At 41.0% G+C, this 16,560-nt stretch overlaps 1 protein-coding gene across 9 annotated transcripts in view; it reads left to right on the top strand.

Moving 5' to 3' along the window:
• The window catches only part of NTRK2 (neurotrophic receptor tyrosine kinase 2), a 307,491-nt gene that overhangs the window by 115,975 nt on the left and 174,956 nt on the right, over positions 1-16,560 (top strand). For 2 of the 9 annotated variants that reach the window (XM_084897983.1, XM_084897984.1), the window contains exon 14: positions 9,196-14,875. The exons of the other annotated variants lie outside the window; for them this stretch is intronic. In XM_084897983.1, coding sequence (XP_084754109.1) covers positions 9,196-9,233 — 38 coding nt within the window. In that variant the 3' untranslated portion in view covers positions 9,234-14,875. Of the gene's footprint in view, positions 1-9,195; positions 14,876-16,560 lie in introns of those variants that run through there. 9 annotated transcript variants of the gene reach the window in all.

Raw genomic sequence — 16,560 nt, 5'->3', positions numbered from 1 at the left:
ATGAGATTGAGAGATATCCCCTAAGAAAGACATTTGGGGAAGATATCCCCAAAATAGGAAGTTGAAAGAATTGAAGATGAAAGAGAAAGACTCTTGGCAACACTAGCCTGGATCAAGGCAAGCATTTGTGAAGGTATATATCTTGTGAACTTTAAGAAAATCATCACTAATTGGCTTAAGGTTATATTGCCCATTTATAAGCAGAGTCCTAAATGGGCTCATTGAAGATGGATTCAGGTCATGTTTTATGTATGGGCTTCAGTTTAGTACCCTGAATATTTTTTTTTTTGTTGTATCATATATATATGGTAAAACATAGAGCTATCTTCAATGAGAGGGTCATTCCAATTATATTTTTAAAAATCAATAGGACAGTTTGGAATTTCTAAGGTTTTACACTTTGTCTAAATGTTAATAGACACAATGCTAGCAACTACCCTGAGTTGAGGACCCTGGACAGTATTAGTTATTCATATTAATTTTAACCATCACGATAAGTCAAGTTTATTTCATTCCTATTATAGAGTTGGCTAATAGGTTCAGAGAGGTCCCTCGACTTGGCCAGGGTTACACAGCTCTGGAGGGGTAAAGGTAGGATCCAAATTCAAGACTGTCTGGCTTCAGGCTTCTTTTCTCTGTCTAGCCAGCCAGTCATTAGGCATCACCATGGAAATGAGTCCTTTAGCACACAGTTGTCAAGGAAGATAAATAAGTGGGGTGATGGTACTTATTAAAATTCTAATCCCAATGCTAGCTGTACGTAAAGTTCTAGGATCTTGTGTAGTTAAACAATGGATGGTAAATGGCCCTAATTATGAAGAATGAAAGAAAAACCAATTTATAATCCAATCTTCCTGCTATGCACATGTAATTATACTCTGTCTTTTATCTATGTGACATTTACAATTTCTCACTGCTTTTATATAAGGCAATGCATGTGTCCATCGTGTCTTTGAATGCCTCTGTGCATACGCAAAAGGTGAATTCTGCTTTGAACTAAGGATGTGTGTAGGATTACAAGGTAACTAACCTTTCCCTTTTAAGCACTTTGACATAGCAAAGAATTTTCTGTAAGTTTTGTAAAGTATTTCTTAAAGGAATTTTAGATGTTTGCATATATTAAATTTTCATTTACAAATTTAGAATGCATTGTTTTCTCAGTGTCTTGGTTCTGGTTGATTTTTGGCATGTCTGCTATATTTCTTAACCAAGCTGTTATATTTTTTTATATATTGCCGTATTTGCCATGTATACTTTATTTTAAAAAGGAAAGTGCGTGTGTGTGTGTGTGTGTGTGTGTGTGTGTGTGTGTGTGTAAATGAAAGGCATGCTTTTTAAAATCCAGAGTTTTCTCTATGCATAAATTGTACTAGTACCAAAAAATCATGAAGAGCCTGCTGTGTTCCAAGATGAAAGAATCAAGGAGTTGGGAGAATCTTTCTTATCTTTCAGAAAGAGTTTGCGGCGTACACAGTCTGAGGTTGGCACATACTCAGCTGCCCGAATTGTTGAGGTGTTAGTAAGGATAGTTAGGTAGGATGGCATGGAATCATGGGATTTTTCCAAAGTGAGCTCTTGGAGCAAATAAAAATGTCATTAACAGATGCCTCTGTCTGAATGCTTAAAAAGCTATGACCCTAAAGTCAACTTTGCACTTTTCAAGTTTCCTGTTGAGAATTGAGTAAGCTCTCCATTTTACAGAGGAATTTTGGAATGGGTCACCTGCTACTCCTAAGGAGCATGGATATAGCAATTGGGTCTGGCACCAGAATCCTAAGGGTTTTGCTTGATGTTGGAACACTTTTGAGTATAGATTCTGTTCTTTGTGGGGTGAGTGGGTGGGTACTCTTTCAGAGTGTTAACTAATGTGTAGGTATGCCCTTATGAGCTTTGGTAGGGTTAGGGGTACTCATTGTAGGTTGAGTTAGGTATATTTCTGCAGGGTCTGATCTGGGACTTTCAATCAGAGTCCAATTTGCGATTGTAAATTTTGTTTTATGGAACAGTGTCAAGTAATGTACAGATAGACTGACCAAGGGCAGGATGAGCAACCATTTCAACTCACATTTTCCATCACCTCTCAGATTCTGTGGAGAGGCACTTTTTAAATCTTATTCTAGGGAAGTAACTTCTGATATGATAAAAGTCCTTCTGCTAATGATTGTTCCAGAGAAAAGGCACCAGAAAAAAAGGCATGTTTAGGTGTAGTACCTTCTTTCTACCCACGATCTTCATCTGTCTTTAAGTTTGGACACATTCACTTCTCTGGATAAAATCCTGAGTACAAAGAAGTACAACATGTCTTTGAGTAATAACCTTTTGTTCAACATCATTTAAAAAAAAAACTTTTTTTTTTGTTAATCTTCACCCAAATGTATTTTTCCCCATTAATTTTTAGAGAGAGGGGAGGAGAGGTAGAGAGAGAAACATCTATGTGAAGAAGACACATCAATTGGTTGCCTCCTACACGTGCCTGCAACCAAGTCATATATATATAAAGTTGATCAAGAATTGAACCTTAGACCCTTCAGTCCATGGGCCAACACTCTTAACCACTGAGCAAAACCAGCCAGGGCTGTTCAACATTATTTTGTTGTAACATTGATGGGAAAAAAAATTAATTCCTAGCTGAGGCCACTGACTAGCCACCTTGACCACCTGAACTAGAGTAAGCCGGTTGGGAAATCATTATCTTACTTGTTTGATTAATCTTTCTTACATGTATACATAGCTCACACTTATTTCAGTATTTAAGAATAGAAGTGTTTGGGTCTTTCAAAAGCTTGGTGATGTTTTCATGAGCAGAATATGCCATTGGAACTTAATTCTTATTTATATCAATCAGCTTATGGTAAAATTGATTTCACTATATATTATTTTGGTTAAAGTCACAGTTTCCAAGACCCTATTGATGGAGTCAAGTGAGGACTTACTGTATGTTTGAAGCCAGGCAGCTTCCTTCATGTGCTGGCAGCAACCATGGAAGCTAATCTGTGGCCCCACTTTGGTCTGGAAGCAGGACCTTGGACAGCAGACCACAATGTCATTGCTTATTGGTGATGGGCAGTGAGGAGGAGTCCATGGATGAGAGAGAGAAGACCATTACAGGGCTGGGCATAAACCACAGGAACTAGACTCTTTGAAAAGCCATACTAAGTCCTCAGAATGTGGGCTTTGTCAGTTTTCCTTCTGTTCCAGATCATAGGATGGTAGCTTACCTTCTGCCAGACAGAACAAAGGCCTTGTTTTTTATTGCTTGCTTTTTATTCCTATTTATTGTAGTCAGTCCAGGGGGATTATCAACCCGACCTATCTTTGCTTTGCATTTTGGAATACTTGGTACTTAGCTAAGGTTTCATTATCTTGTGCACTTAGGTGATATAAATGGAAATGAGATTTATAAGACACTTCTATTCATGTGAAAGTAATTTCTTTGACCCTCTCTCGGCTTAATTAGAACAATTAGTGCATCTGACTTCTGGGCTTTGCAGAAATAGGCAGGGACACTGTGCACACTAAAGCCCCCCTGACTGTTGCTTTCCCAGCAAGTATCCTAAATGTTAGCTATCTTCGAACTCTATTTCTGAAGTTTGGAATGCTTAATGAAAAAGTAGTGGTCCAGGGAAATTTTTATTTTTACCTATTCTCTTCCTTCCAAATTCACCTACAACTTGGACCTAATCTTGTAGTTCTGCTTTGAGACCTCCGTATCTCTATTGTCACTATTTTTTTTTTTTTGCATGCTTGAGGTCTTCCAAATCAACATCAACTATCTTCTTTAAGTTCTTCTCCTGCTCTTCCTCATTCCATCTCCTGCTTTATTCTTCTTTTTCTCCTCCTTTTTTTTCCTCTCCATCATCATCACCATCATTAGTATCAGACAGGCCCTGGATGCCCCATGTCCATTTATTTCTCTTGTTCATTTCAGGCATTAGTAACTTTTATAGAAATTTATTCTCAGATTTGTTCTAGTCTGTGCACTGTGGTGTCATCCACAATTGAGAAGAGCCAAGCAACTTCCACTGTGTATGTTTGTGGTTCTTACAGATTTTATGTAGTTATAGGTTAATTGAGTAATATATTTTATGTCTTTGTTCTTCACCTGGACACTGTTGGTTTGAGTAAACTGCCTTCATATTCTAAGAAGGATCACTGACTAGAGTATTTTTATAAAAGCAAATCTAGACACAAATATATATTGGCAACAACAACATGCTCTTCTGAAATGGAATTTATCATGCTATGTTTGTGTGTGCTGAATGTTGACTCATTGGTAAGCCTCTCTGGTCTGAGAATTGTGAAATAGTGTCTTGAGGAAGATGTCATTTCATGTTGAAAAGAACTACCTTATAGATAGTGCAATTTTACACACACACACACACACACACACACACACACACACACACACACATATATATATATATATATATATATATATATATATATATGGCTAAGCGACCAACCAACTGGTAGATATGATGTGGACTGACCACCAGGAGGCAGATGCTCAACACAGGAGCTGTCAAGTTGTGGTGACTTTTGATGTGTTACCTATATTATGTGAAGTCCCTGATATGGTAGTGGTTGAACATTGGACCTTTGTCATCAGGCCCTGCTGATCCATCACATTCTACTTAGGATCACTGAGTTTTAGTTGTGTGATAGCTCTGGGTTTCCTTACACATTCGAGTTTTGCCAAGATCTCATGTTTTCTGCTTTTATTTTCAGCTCATAACTAAACTTCATTTTGCTAAATCAAACCAGAGCTTTCCAAGCCTTACTGACCATCCTCAGACATTTATTTTTAGTTTTTCATCTCCAGCTAACAAATGGACAATACTTTTCCTCATCCAACTTCCACAGCTACCATCATTTTGCTCATCATGATAATTAGAGTCAGCTCAGTTTGGCACCTTTTCCTCAGTAACTTCAATGCTTCAGGAAGCACTCACTGGGTGTCCAACCTGTCTAAGTCTATAATCTTCAATATACTGAGCAAATATCTGATTCTGTCCAGGAGCTTTGAAGTGATCTGATTAACCCAGTTGCCAATGAGACACAGTAGGGCCTACATTGTCTTGTATCCTCCTTACTTTCCATTTTGGTTCTGTTGTTGAGTACCTAGAAATGATTAAAAAAAAAAAAAAAGGTTTATAGATTACTGTTCTGCAAGGCAATGTGGGTTGTAGAAGAGGTATAGACATTCTCTGTCTGCCCTCCTGTGGCTTACAATTTGGGATGCAGGAAGTAAAAAGGAAAGAAATACAAGTTTCAAAAGGTATAAAAAAAGGCCATGTGAATGAATGGAATAGAAGTTAAGACGCCCATGAACTGAATACTCACAGGATTCCTCTTTACACCTTCAAGAATGGTCAAGGCTTCCAACACATGATAGAAGGAAGTCTTAGGAGAAGAGGTGGTATATGGATAAAGCACATCCTTAGGGAACCTAAAGGGGTGTCTGAAGGCTGGTTAAGGAACTTCTGGAATGAGCACAGAGAGGAAAGCACCAGGACTTAAACTTTTATATTGGGAAATTTCTGCTATAGGTGCAAGCGGCAGCCTTGAAAGGATGGACTAACAATCCAGAAATTCTGAGTTTAGATTTCAGCTATCTCACTCCATGCAGGTGACCTTGACCTGGCCTATGGGATTGACCAGTCAAGTGATTTCCCTATAAAATAGGAAAGGCAGGGCAGTGATGGCTAGATGGTACAAGAATCAATAGGTAGTAACTACTCCACAAATGGCAAATTAGGACAAGTGGTGCTGAAATAAAGCAGAATTGTACCTCACTGAAGTCTAACTTTGTGATAAAAGCAAAACCTTTTTGCACCCCTTGTTGTTCAGGTACCTAATGTTATAAGAACACAGGAATTTATTCTTTGATTTGACCTAGCACACATTTTCCAGAAGGCCCAAGGAGCGTTTGGCTTGCTCTCCAATGAAGGTGAGCCACTGTACTCCTTTGCCACAACATCAGCTCCCAAGAGGCCCCAAGCCACTCAGACACCCAAGTTGGCAGTTTTTCTGTTTTAACTCTCCAAATGACAAATGTGGTAAGATTGGCTTTTTCAGATAGCAGCTGCATCCTTCTTCCATTCCCTTCCCTTCGCTTCCTTTCAGACTCAGCAATTTTCTTCTTCCCTCCAGATAAATTGCTGTTAATTTAAATGTACTGCAGATCCTTGCCATTTTATGGCTGATTGCTTCTGAGTAATAGGAGGAAAATGTGTGCACGTTTGAATGTAAAGAAATCTTAACGAGTCGGAAGCCAATGATAAAGCAAGCACAGTGCTTCACTGACCTTCAGCCCTCCCCCAGGCCTTCCCTTTGAAGAGGCCAGTGAGCAGGTTTGAAATCGGCGAATAGCAGAGACCGAGTTTTAGGACACATCCTGGTTTTTCTTCTCTGCTTTCAGCTTCACATTGCATTCTCAGACAGCATCTGCTTTAACCTTGTTCGGATTTAGCTCAGCTGGTGTAAGGAGTGGTGGCAACGTTTCTCTAAGGTTGTTTTTGATAAAGGAGCTGTTCTCACAATAACTCCCGTGCACCATCGGAATGCTGCAAATGCTTCAGAATGTCACATTGTCAAAATATCTATATTTCAGGCTCAGAAGCTAGACAGCTCGTTTGGCTGCTAAACCCACAAGATGTTCAGCCATTTGTTGTGGTCTAAAAACTTTCCCCCTGCTAGGAGAAAATAATCATCTATTGTTTTATATTATTTTGTGGCCCCTTTCTTGAGTTCTTATAAGAAGGCAAAAGTCATGAGATCCTGGTAGGTAGAATAGGACCCTGATTGGATTTCACTTTTGGTCCCTGAGAAATATGAAGTATTGGAGACATTTTCTTATAAAAGGATGAAATCTGTAAGACAAACTAATTTTCAGTATATGGTAGTGTATCTCTAGTATGTTAATAGTCTGGGAAGATCAAGGGTATTGAGAAGTGTTGACTTGCCTTTCTGAAGGCTCACATTGCTTGTCCGTGTTTCAGGCTGTTTTTTCCACTTAAGGAAGATACTGCGTGTGTTTTTATGGTGGTTTCACTCATGTGTTTTTTTATTGCAAGGGCAAATGGAGCTAAGGTATGCTTATTTGAGAAGGATGCATCACAAAAGGCAATGCAGAAGGAGGTTGAAGAGGAACCTCTGACACCAATTTAAATAAGGGGAAGTGCTATTGTGCCCTGAGTGAATGGCAATCAAAAAGAGCTTGCATCTAGCAAAGCAAATTGTTTCTCAGTTGTAATTTTAAAGAGCCTGGAGTAGCATCTGGGAAGAAAATGTGAAATAGAAGCAAATGAAGAGTGGCCTGGTTCATGCTATAGACACTCTGACATCAGTAAACTCTTAGAGTTTCCTTGCCAAGTGTATAGGGTATGTAGAAACTAGTATATAGGAGTCAACAAATCTTTTTATCTGAGGATGATGTCATCTATTCGTATCACCAAGTTTCTCCTGTTTTTTTATTGGTAGACGTGACATCCCAATATTAATCTTATTGTTACAATGGGAAAGGAATTGAGAATCACCTTCTTAAAACCTGATGGTAATTAAGAAGTTTGGTTGGTTAATTTGGCATGCTTGTCCTATGTGCCATTGCGTCCTCTAAACTAGTGCAGCTTATGTGTATCCAGAGGCTGAACTTTTAGAAAGACAGTAGGAAGAGTTATGAAGGAGAATTAATCAGTGCCCCTAAGCACTTTCTAAACGCTCAGTGCTATGTGGTGTTTAAATCCACAAATGATGTTTTGGCGTCCATCCCGAGTTTTTTCCCTGAGACTTGGAAGGACAAGAGACAGAAATGCCATGGAAAGTAAGCTCCAGAGTGTTGCTGTAAATGATAATCCAGATTGGTGGTGGTAATTACAGCTCTGGAGGCAGATGACACCAGCACTTGGCAGACCAGACACCAGGTTGAGGAAGTTCGAGAGTCTGGGGGGGTTGTGTTGAGAAGTGCCTTCCAAAGCTGAACTTGAAAACATCTTGGCGGTTTATACCATGACATCATCTATTTTGTCACGTATGAATCTGGTGAAGATTCATGCAAATTATACACAGAATTGTATGTAACATAATCTTTCCCATCATCGCGGGGTTTTCACAGGCAAGTGCAAAGAGGGTCTGTCCTCCCTGCACAGGGACATGGCAGGGTGGCCATAGAATCTGAGTTCCTGGGTCAGAATCTGAGCTCCATCACTTACTAGTCATTGGACTATAAGTTACTTTGGACAAAGAGCTTAGAGGAGAGCTTGGCACAAAGTAGATTAGTGTTATTTATTGTGCAAGTTGTTTACTCACCTTTCTCCAGCTGTGGGGCAATGGAGTAGTTGAGGTCAAAGCACTCCATTTTCTTTATTTTTATATCATCTATTACAATGTCTATGATTTGGTCTGTGCTCAGTAAATGTTTGCAGAATTAATACTAAGTATTATATATTATGTGTTTTATATCTATTACATGTAATATACACATAAACTATATGGTTTATATATAATATATTAAATATATATACTACACGTTATATGTTATATATCATATGTGATATAATGGATATTACATTTCTGTATATCTATGTCTCATATATATCCTGGGTATTTAATTCAATTTAGGCAATTAATTAATTATTTAATGTTAGGATTCCTGAAAGAAAAAAAAAAAAAACTAAATCTGTGTGTAGTTCCATATTTTACCAGTTATATCCAGCCAGCACTCTGCCTTACTTGCTCAGTAATTTATCAATTATTTAAGAAATGATTTGGTAAAATTAGGCAGGGGAAAATTAGGATTATGGTAAATACTTGTTGTTAAGTTTTATTTTTTATACATAAGAATTCTTCAGGGGTAAACCGATATTGTTCAGAGATTTCTCCTACTTAAGAAGTTAATATCTGATAGTTGTGGGCAGAACTGTGTGCAGAAATTCTTTGCGTTTCTTTCCCATGTTTCATGTGCCATGTAAAGTTGTTTCTGAGTTTAAAACAAAGTTGCTAATAATGAGATGCACATTTTCTTCTCCAATTTCTGTTCTGTTATTATATATTGATTTATGTTTTAAAGCATATTCCATGTTGTGTCTTAATTTTGATGTTTATTTATGTTCTTTTAAAAGTGATTGTACTTGCATGCTAATTTCTGTTGATTTTTCTTTTGAGCATGACTTATGTTTTATTTTGTGTTTCTTTTAGGTTTTGTTTTGTTTCATAAGATCCCACTGGATGGGTAGCTGAAATAAAGGAAAAGACAGAGAAAGGGGCTGTGGTGCTTGTTGGTTGGTGCTGCCTTGTAAGCTGGACTCTTGGGACTGGCACAGGCTTCTCCCGGGAAGTCTGCTTACTTGGGGTTTTCCGGTGGAGGTGGGTGGTGTTTGCAGGAGGTACTGCATGGAGCCTGCAGATCCTGAGCTGTGACTGGGAACACCGGTGCTGAGGCAGCTCACGGGCAGCTACTTGGAGATGCAAGAAAACATCTTAAATTAATGCTTCCATTTCTAATCATTCAAAGGTGGAATTGAAATGAAATCCCATTGGGTTGTGCTTCTCTTCTGAAAGATGTGCTGTTTGACCTTACTGGAAATGTGTTGATTTTTATTGTGTCTGTTTATTATAGAGGAACTACAAAGTTAAAACAAACCTAAATTTAGGGAAAGGCATAAGTGCACACTAAACTATAACCTCCATGTAACTCAGATTTTAACAGCATCTTCTGTTGTTTAGTCAGTACTGAACTGAGGAAGTTTTATTTTTCCATCTATACCACAGCAGCTAAAAGAGCATATACAGTATCGCTTGGGGACTTGGTGATGTCACGAGAGAGGTCTTTCCTTCACTGATAATAAAGGTCCAGAGCCATGCAATCAACGCTCATGATTTCCTTAAAGTTTCTTTCATGATTTTCTTAAAGAAAAAAAAGCTACTTGGTCAGGGCTGTAGAGTTAGGTTAAGCATAGACAGAATAACTAAGGGAGTGAAACATATATGCATATGGTGCATATGTCCTTTCATTTGCCCTCTGCGATCCACCTGCGTTTTAGAAGTTTGTCCAGAGATAAGGCCTCAGCAACCCATGCTGTTCCCATAACAGAACTGCAGCTTTTCTACTCTGAAAAGGCCTGTGAGCAGAATGGCTGGCCTGCTGTGAGCAGAAGTCGATATTGTAAGTAAGATAGTCTCCCTACGACATACTACACTGCTGCTGGGTTTTCAGGGGACAGGACAGCTCATCCTGACCCCAGCAGCACAAGGTGGCAGGTCGCTAATGAATAAGTGCTTTATGTTGTCCAGCTTCGTTGCTGAGAGGGCAGCTGAGTCCTGTGCCCCTGCCTTAGTCTCACCATGGCCCCCTGTTTCAGCCTCTCAGCCATGGCAATGACCTTGGTACGCTCTGCTCAGTCTGCACCAGGCAGGATACCTGTCAGAAGACAGGTCTGGCTGCCCTGCCCCACCTCACCTCACACCTTTCTTGTTAGGGGGACTGCAGAGGCCGGCTTGGAGCATGTCCTTTGAAAACACAATCCGCCCTGTATAGCACAGGGAATGCAGTTAATAACTGCATAACTATGTATTGTGTCAGATGGGTACTGAAAATATTGGGGGGGCGGGGCACTTGGTAAAGTATATGGTGGTCTAACCACTGTGCTATACACCTGAAACCAATACAAAATAATATTGAAAGAAAAAAAAAAGTGCACTGATACCATGGCTGAATTGGAAATTTACTGATGTTCTTAAAAAAAAATTTTTTTTTTTTTGGAAATAGTTACCCAGTTTTACAGTTCAGCTTTAAGGATGCATAGGTTTTTAACAGGTCTAACATGTTTGGAAATGTTTTTAATCCTGCGTTACCAAGGCATTAATCTTAATAAACCAGAATCCATTTAGGTACCACTTGATAAAATAAGATAACCCATGATGGATATTTTATACTCTCTCTTTTACATTAGCCACTGACTATGGCATTGCTCAACGCTGGCATCTCACAGAGTCCGATGGATTACAGCATTGAACTTGGCTACTCCAGGCCCAGGCCTGAAAGGGGCAGTTTCTCCAAAGCATAACCAGGCTCCTGCTTTTCAAAAGTATTTTCCCCGCTGAAGGACATTTGAGTGTGAGGGCAGCTGGCCCTTGGTCTGGGGAGGTCTGAATATCCTCAGAATTTCCATTTTCTTGCTTGCTGCTAAATGACAGTTCCTGTCATGATTTAGGTTGTGATCTTTCCCAAAGGTGTTGATTTACAAAGAGGCCAGCTAATTGCAGTAATCCCAAACCCTGAGAGAAAAAGGAAATTCAAACTGGAAGCCAAGCAGGGGCTGTCTGGACAGCTCATGTTCTTAAATATCGGCCATTCGGTACACACACACACACACACACACACACACACACACACACACACTTTTTAAAGTGTAATTTCATGGAGCCGTAAAAAGGCAATGAATTGTTTAAGGCCTATTTTTAAAGTTTTCCAGACCCAAAAGGAAAAAAAAAAAAGAATATTTGTACTCAGCAGCTAGAAGAATGACGAGGTAGATTTTTGTTTTTAAATGGAGAGAAGGGGACAGATAAGGCAATTTACTATATCAAACTGCAGTTGACATCTCCTAGGGAACGATGAAAACAGCAGGCTATTAGAAAATTGCTTCATACGGTTCTTGAGTTCTTTGCTCTTTTTGTTAAATCCCTGAAGACCACAATCAGGAACATAGCTTCTCATGTCTGTCCTCTAGACACCCCCTCCCCCTTGCTTCCTTTTGCTTTCTGTGTCCTCTATAAGAAATCTTTTTTGAGCTTCCTAATGTACTTCTGCAACCTTAGAAAAAGATGGGCAGAATCTTTTATTGAAATCAAGACTGTCGCCCTCCAGCAAGGACCTGGCAATTTGGTGCCAGGCAGGTACCCTGAATGCTCAACATACCCTAAGTGGGTATTCACTCCAGAGGGGAGCTGTCACTCAGTCCCAACCAACTCCCACCCCTCCCCGCATCCCCCAAATGTGGTTCCAGGTTTCCAACTCTTGGGATTCTTTAAGAGAAACTTGAAACCTGTGAAATGTCCCTATTTTAAAAAGTTGACGCAGTTATTTTTAAAACGTTATATAGGCCAACAGAACATGTCTGCGGGCTGCCAGTTTGTTACTTGTGTCTTGAAGCAAGATCGCTGTTCTCTCACTGCTTCCCTGGTCTTCCCTTTGCAAACGTGCTTCCCAGCGTCACCACTGAGAGCTTTATCACTATTGACTCTAGCACTAGGGATCTACTCATGTCACTTATCTTGGGGGCTCGCCTCTGCCTTCTGCCAGCTGAATCCTGCCTGGGAAGTCCTTGCAGCAGAGTTTGCCCTTTATCTCTGATTGGCCCCACATCCATGTGGCCAGAGTCCTCCCCCTGCTTTGTTTGACGTGACTGCATTCACCAGTGTCTGTGCTGCCTGGCCCGCTCAGGTGCAGCCAAGTTCAGGGGAAAACACACAGCCCCGTTTCTCGGGGGTCCTTGGCATATCAGTGTGGCCGTTGATGAATGGAAAACAGCTGTGTCATCTTCACGAATCGCAGTTCAGGCCCTGTATCTTGACTCCAAGGCAGCTGAGAGCGACTGAGCGACTCCCACTGTCATCACTTGAGGCATCAGTCGAGGCCAAGAAGGTCCAGATCTCCACAGGAAGAATGAATCCCCACAGGCTTCAAAGATCACTCAGCGGTTTTCACTCCCAATCTCCAGCAGGGACCAGTTTCATTCTTGACCTATGTATTGACTGCTCTCCCCAAGAGTAGGGAGCCAAGATGGGACTTAAATGAGCCCAGCCCCTCCCACAGCACAGAGCAGAGTGTGCTTTGGACCCTACTCTTCACATCATTCTGTATTACAGCGCTCCGAGCCCCCACCCCCAACCCTACCCTGCCCCTGTGAGGGCCCAAGCTCCTCCTCAGACAGAGCAGAGGCCACGTTCAACAGTTTGAGGGGCAAACAGCTCAAGGAGTTCAAGGCAAGAATTTAGGTCCCTGGCAAGTGTGACGGTCAGCATGATGGAGGTGCTCCTGCTGTCTCGCCTTCCTTTTCTCTTTATTTTCTTCAAATACCTGACTTTTTCTTTCCCACACTTCTCCCTCCCTCCTTCTTCTCTCCTTCCCTCTCCCTTTCTCCTTCTCACCCTGTCTTGCTCTCTCTATCTAACATTCTAACTTGACTCCATGACAGACTGAGAGTTACTTTTTTTTTAAATTTAATTTTATTGATTATGGCCTCACATAATTGTCCTAATTCCCCCATTCCCATCCCAAACCCCTCCCTAGATATGCCCCCTCCCCAACCCCCGTTGTCCATGGCCACTGCCTAGGCCCATATGTATGCACACAAGTCCTTTAGTTGATCTCTTCCCCTTACCCCCATCCTCCCTTACTTTCCCTCTGTGGTTTGAGAGTCTGATCGCTGCTTCTCTTTCTCTGGATCTGTTTATGTTGTTCATTATTTCCTCTAGATGTGTGAGATTGTGTGATCCAAGAAATACCCTTGTAAGAACCTAAACTGCAACAAGCCATAATGGTTATGCTGAGAGGCACTTTTTATTTGCCTTTCTGGTTGCTTTCCATATACCTTTCTTAAAAATTTCATTTTGAAATGGAATCAAAGCGCTAAAGGGGATCTGAGCTAGCTCCTCCTTCCCTCCATTGGAGGATGGTGACTTAGACTTCCTCCTGGTGTCTTCTGTCTAGATTCCTCCCTGGCTTCCATCTGATTTGCTCACACACAGTAGAAGCTCAGCTCACTTTGTTTGGTCCTGACTGCAGACACAGAGGGAGGGCAGCTGATGTGAGCGATTCCACCATAGCTCAGGGTCTCCTCAGGTAGCTGCCCCCAGCCTGGTGGGCTGGGCCATGCCTTTCTAGTGGAGGTCCGTGGAGCCCATGGGGCTGTGCCAGTCTGCAGACTTGATTCCAAGGACACTGGACAGAAGCAGTCACCTGTGAAGGGTGCTCCGCTGTGTTCTCACCACCAGTGGTGCCTGAGGACTGCATCAGGCTTACTCAAGGGCACCTGGGAAGGTCAAGGGCTCTCCTGGACAGGTTAGGGATGTCATTTTCTGTCAGGTGCTGCCACAGTGAATTATGTTAACAGGATCTGCAACCCAGAAAGTGACATAAAACAGCTGTCACCAAAGGCAGCTTTCTACTCAAGCCAGTTCGTTTCCTTTTTCCCCCTTTCTCTCTCTTCTGGGCCAAAGGCGTCTCCCAGCCATGGGAGTTGGACAGTGAGAGCACTCTGAGTTTAATTCAGGCTAATATTGCAATGGAGCCTTGGGATAGTCATTGGTGGGCACCCAAGGTAGGTGGTTATTGGCTGTGTCTGGAGTCTGAGTTTTCATGAAGAAAAAAAAAAAAAGGCACGAGAAGGAAAGAAAAACACAAAATTTTTTTCACCACTTTTAAGACAGTCCATTTATGAAGGCGGCATAAACACAAAATAGTAAGAAAGTCTACTCACAATGCATATGTATGTCAAATCATCATGTTGTACTCTTTAAATATCTTTCAATTTTATTTGCCGATTATGCCCCAATAAAACTGACAGGGGGAAAATGGAAAAATAATAGCAAGAGTTTCCAGAGAAAGAAAGATCCTTGCGTGTCACTCCCAGTTCATGTTGGGGTCCATTGGGTATAATCCATAGGCGGCTGTGAGTCATTCCCATGCCCTGTTTTCCCCCTGCAATGTTCCAGGTTTTAAAGTCATGTTTCACATTTCCTGTAAATAGTGTATAATCATTTTTATTTTATTTTTAAGTGCTATTTTAACATGTGGATAGATCATAAATGTACTTGCTGAATTCATTCTCTCTCTCTCTCTTTTTTTAACAAGCCAATAAAGTTTTATAATTCATCTCCATGTGTCTTGCATTCTCTCTAGGGCCTTGTGTATGTCTGCTCTCTTCCTCAAGCATCCCCCATCACTATGTGTGTCCTTGGTGGTGGTCAAGAGGAGAGGTGTTAGAAGAAAGAGTATGAGAAACATCATAGAGAATTGGGAATGGGAGAGTCCCAAACCCACTATAGATTCTGGAATAAATCTCCCTCAAAAGAAGGACTTTCAAATTTCCCATTAATGTGAATTATACATTTATTGTTACTGATTCTTGACATGGGATATATTTTCATTTGGTTAAAAGGAAATACTAAACACACACACACACACACACACACACACACAATGTTTAAGGAAACAAAAAAACAAACCCTACATTCTATGGGAAAATCCTTTGGTATTTAAAAAATTGGGAATGACCCAGTCCCAGTGAGAGGACACGTTTGGTGCTCTGCCCCTCCCTGCTAAGGGGCTTGGTGGTCAAATGAACGTGATGACTTGTGCTTTCATGGGAGGGGAGATTGAGGAAGACAAGTGGACATAGCGATAAGATACTATGGAACTATAACTATTAAATGGTGCCCACACTTCATGTCCCTTTTATTTCCATCCTCCAGTGGCCCACACTGTCATTACTCATTTCTCCCCTCCCCCTCCCCTTTTTAAGATAGGATCTAAAAGTAAGGTTTGTAGGACCCCAGCCCTGATGCATCTGAGCTTGCCTCTGGTCACTTTGAAAGGGTTTTGCTCCAAAATGCAAGTCTTGGGACTGGAAACTGATCCAGTGTGACCCACTGTCTTATGGAACCAAGTACACAGACCCTGTCTTAAGAGCCTGTTTAATGTTATTGACTTGTGCTTTTTTTTTGAAACGCCCTTCTCAGTTTGCCTTGCTGAGAACAGGTTTTGTGGGCCATTTGGAGGCCATATAATAATTTAAGGCAGTAGGCTTTGGGTGCAGACTATTCAGGTTTGAAGCCAGCTTGCTGCAGCTAAATGAGTCATTTCACCCTTCCATTCCTATTTCCTCATTTGCACAATAGGGAATAGTAATGGTGCCTCCTCAGGAGGCTCTTATGAGAGTCAAGTGAGAAGGTCGGGGAAAGCCCTTACTTAGCACATTGCCTGGCAGGTTGGGACCTCTTTTTGTTGATACAACACTTTGAAGGACTCGGGTTTGCCCTGAGCATGGGTATGCCTCAGTGAGTGAATCCCACACAGATCCACTTGTATGTGTTGGTTATATGGCGATTATGTGAGCACAACTAATGGAGTCCAAATGAAAGGTAATTCCACTTGCTGGGCAATTCTGGATGTGTCCATGCTGTGAAGGCCACACTGGAGCTTTCTCAGGAGTTATCATTGTGCTCCTAGACCCTTCTTTCTGCCCAGGTGATTCTTGTGCATCGGTTCTACCTCAGACTTGATACTGATAAAATAATAGAATATGATTTGTTTGGGCTTGTATTGTGACCATACCATGAGTTTGAATGGTGCTCTGTATTTTGAGGATTCTAAAAGAAATAACATTGAGAGACATATCCCACCTATGGTCTGCCTCTTTTGTTCTCACTTTATCAATTCAGAATTTTTAGTGATTTGAACCGGATCTACTTTAACTTTAACTTGTGGGTCCTCCATGTGAAAATATTTGGCTAAGAATAAAAGTAACGAATGAATTGGCAGAGGGATTGTTTGAAACA

This window comes from Pipistrellus hanaki (genome assembly GCF_964339955.1).
Source record: "Pipistrellus hanaki genome assembly, chromosome: 11".
In the NCBI taxonomy this organism is placed as follows: domain Eukaryota; kingdom Metazoa; phylum Chordata; class Mammalia; order Chiroptera; family Vespertilionidae; genus Pipistrellus; species Pipistrellus hanaki.
This window is presented reverse-complemented; position numbering and strand designations above follow the sequence as displayed.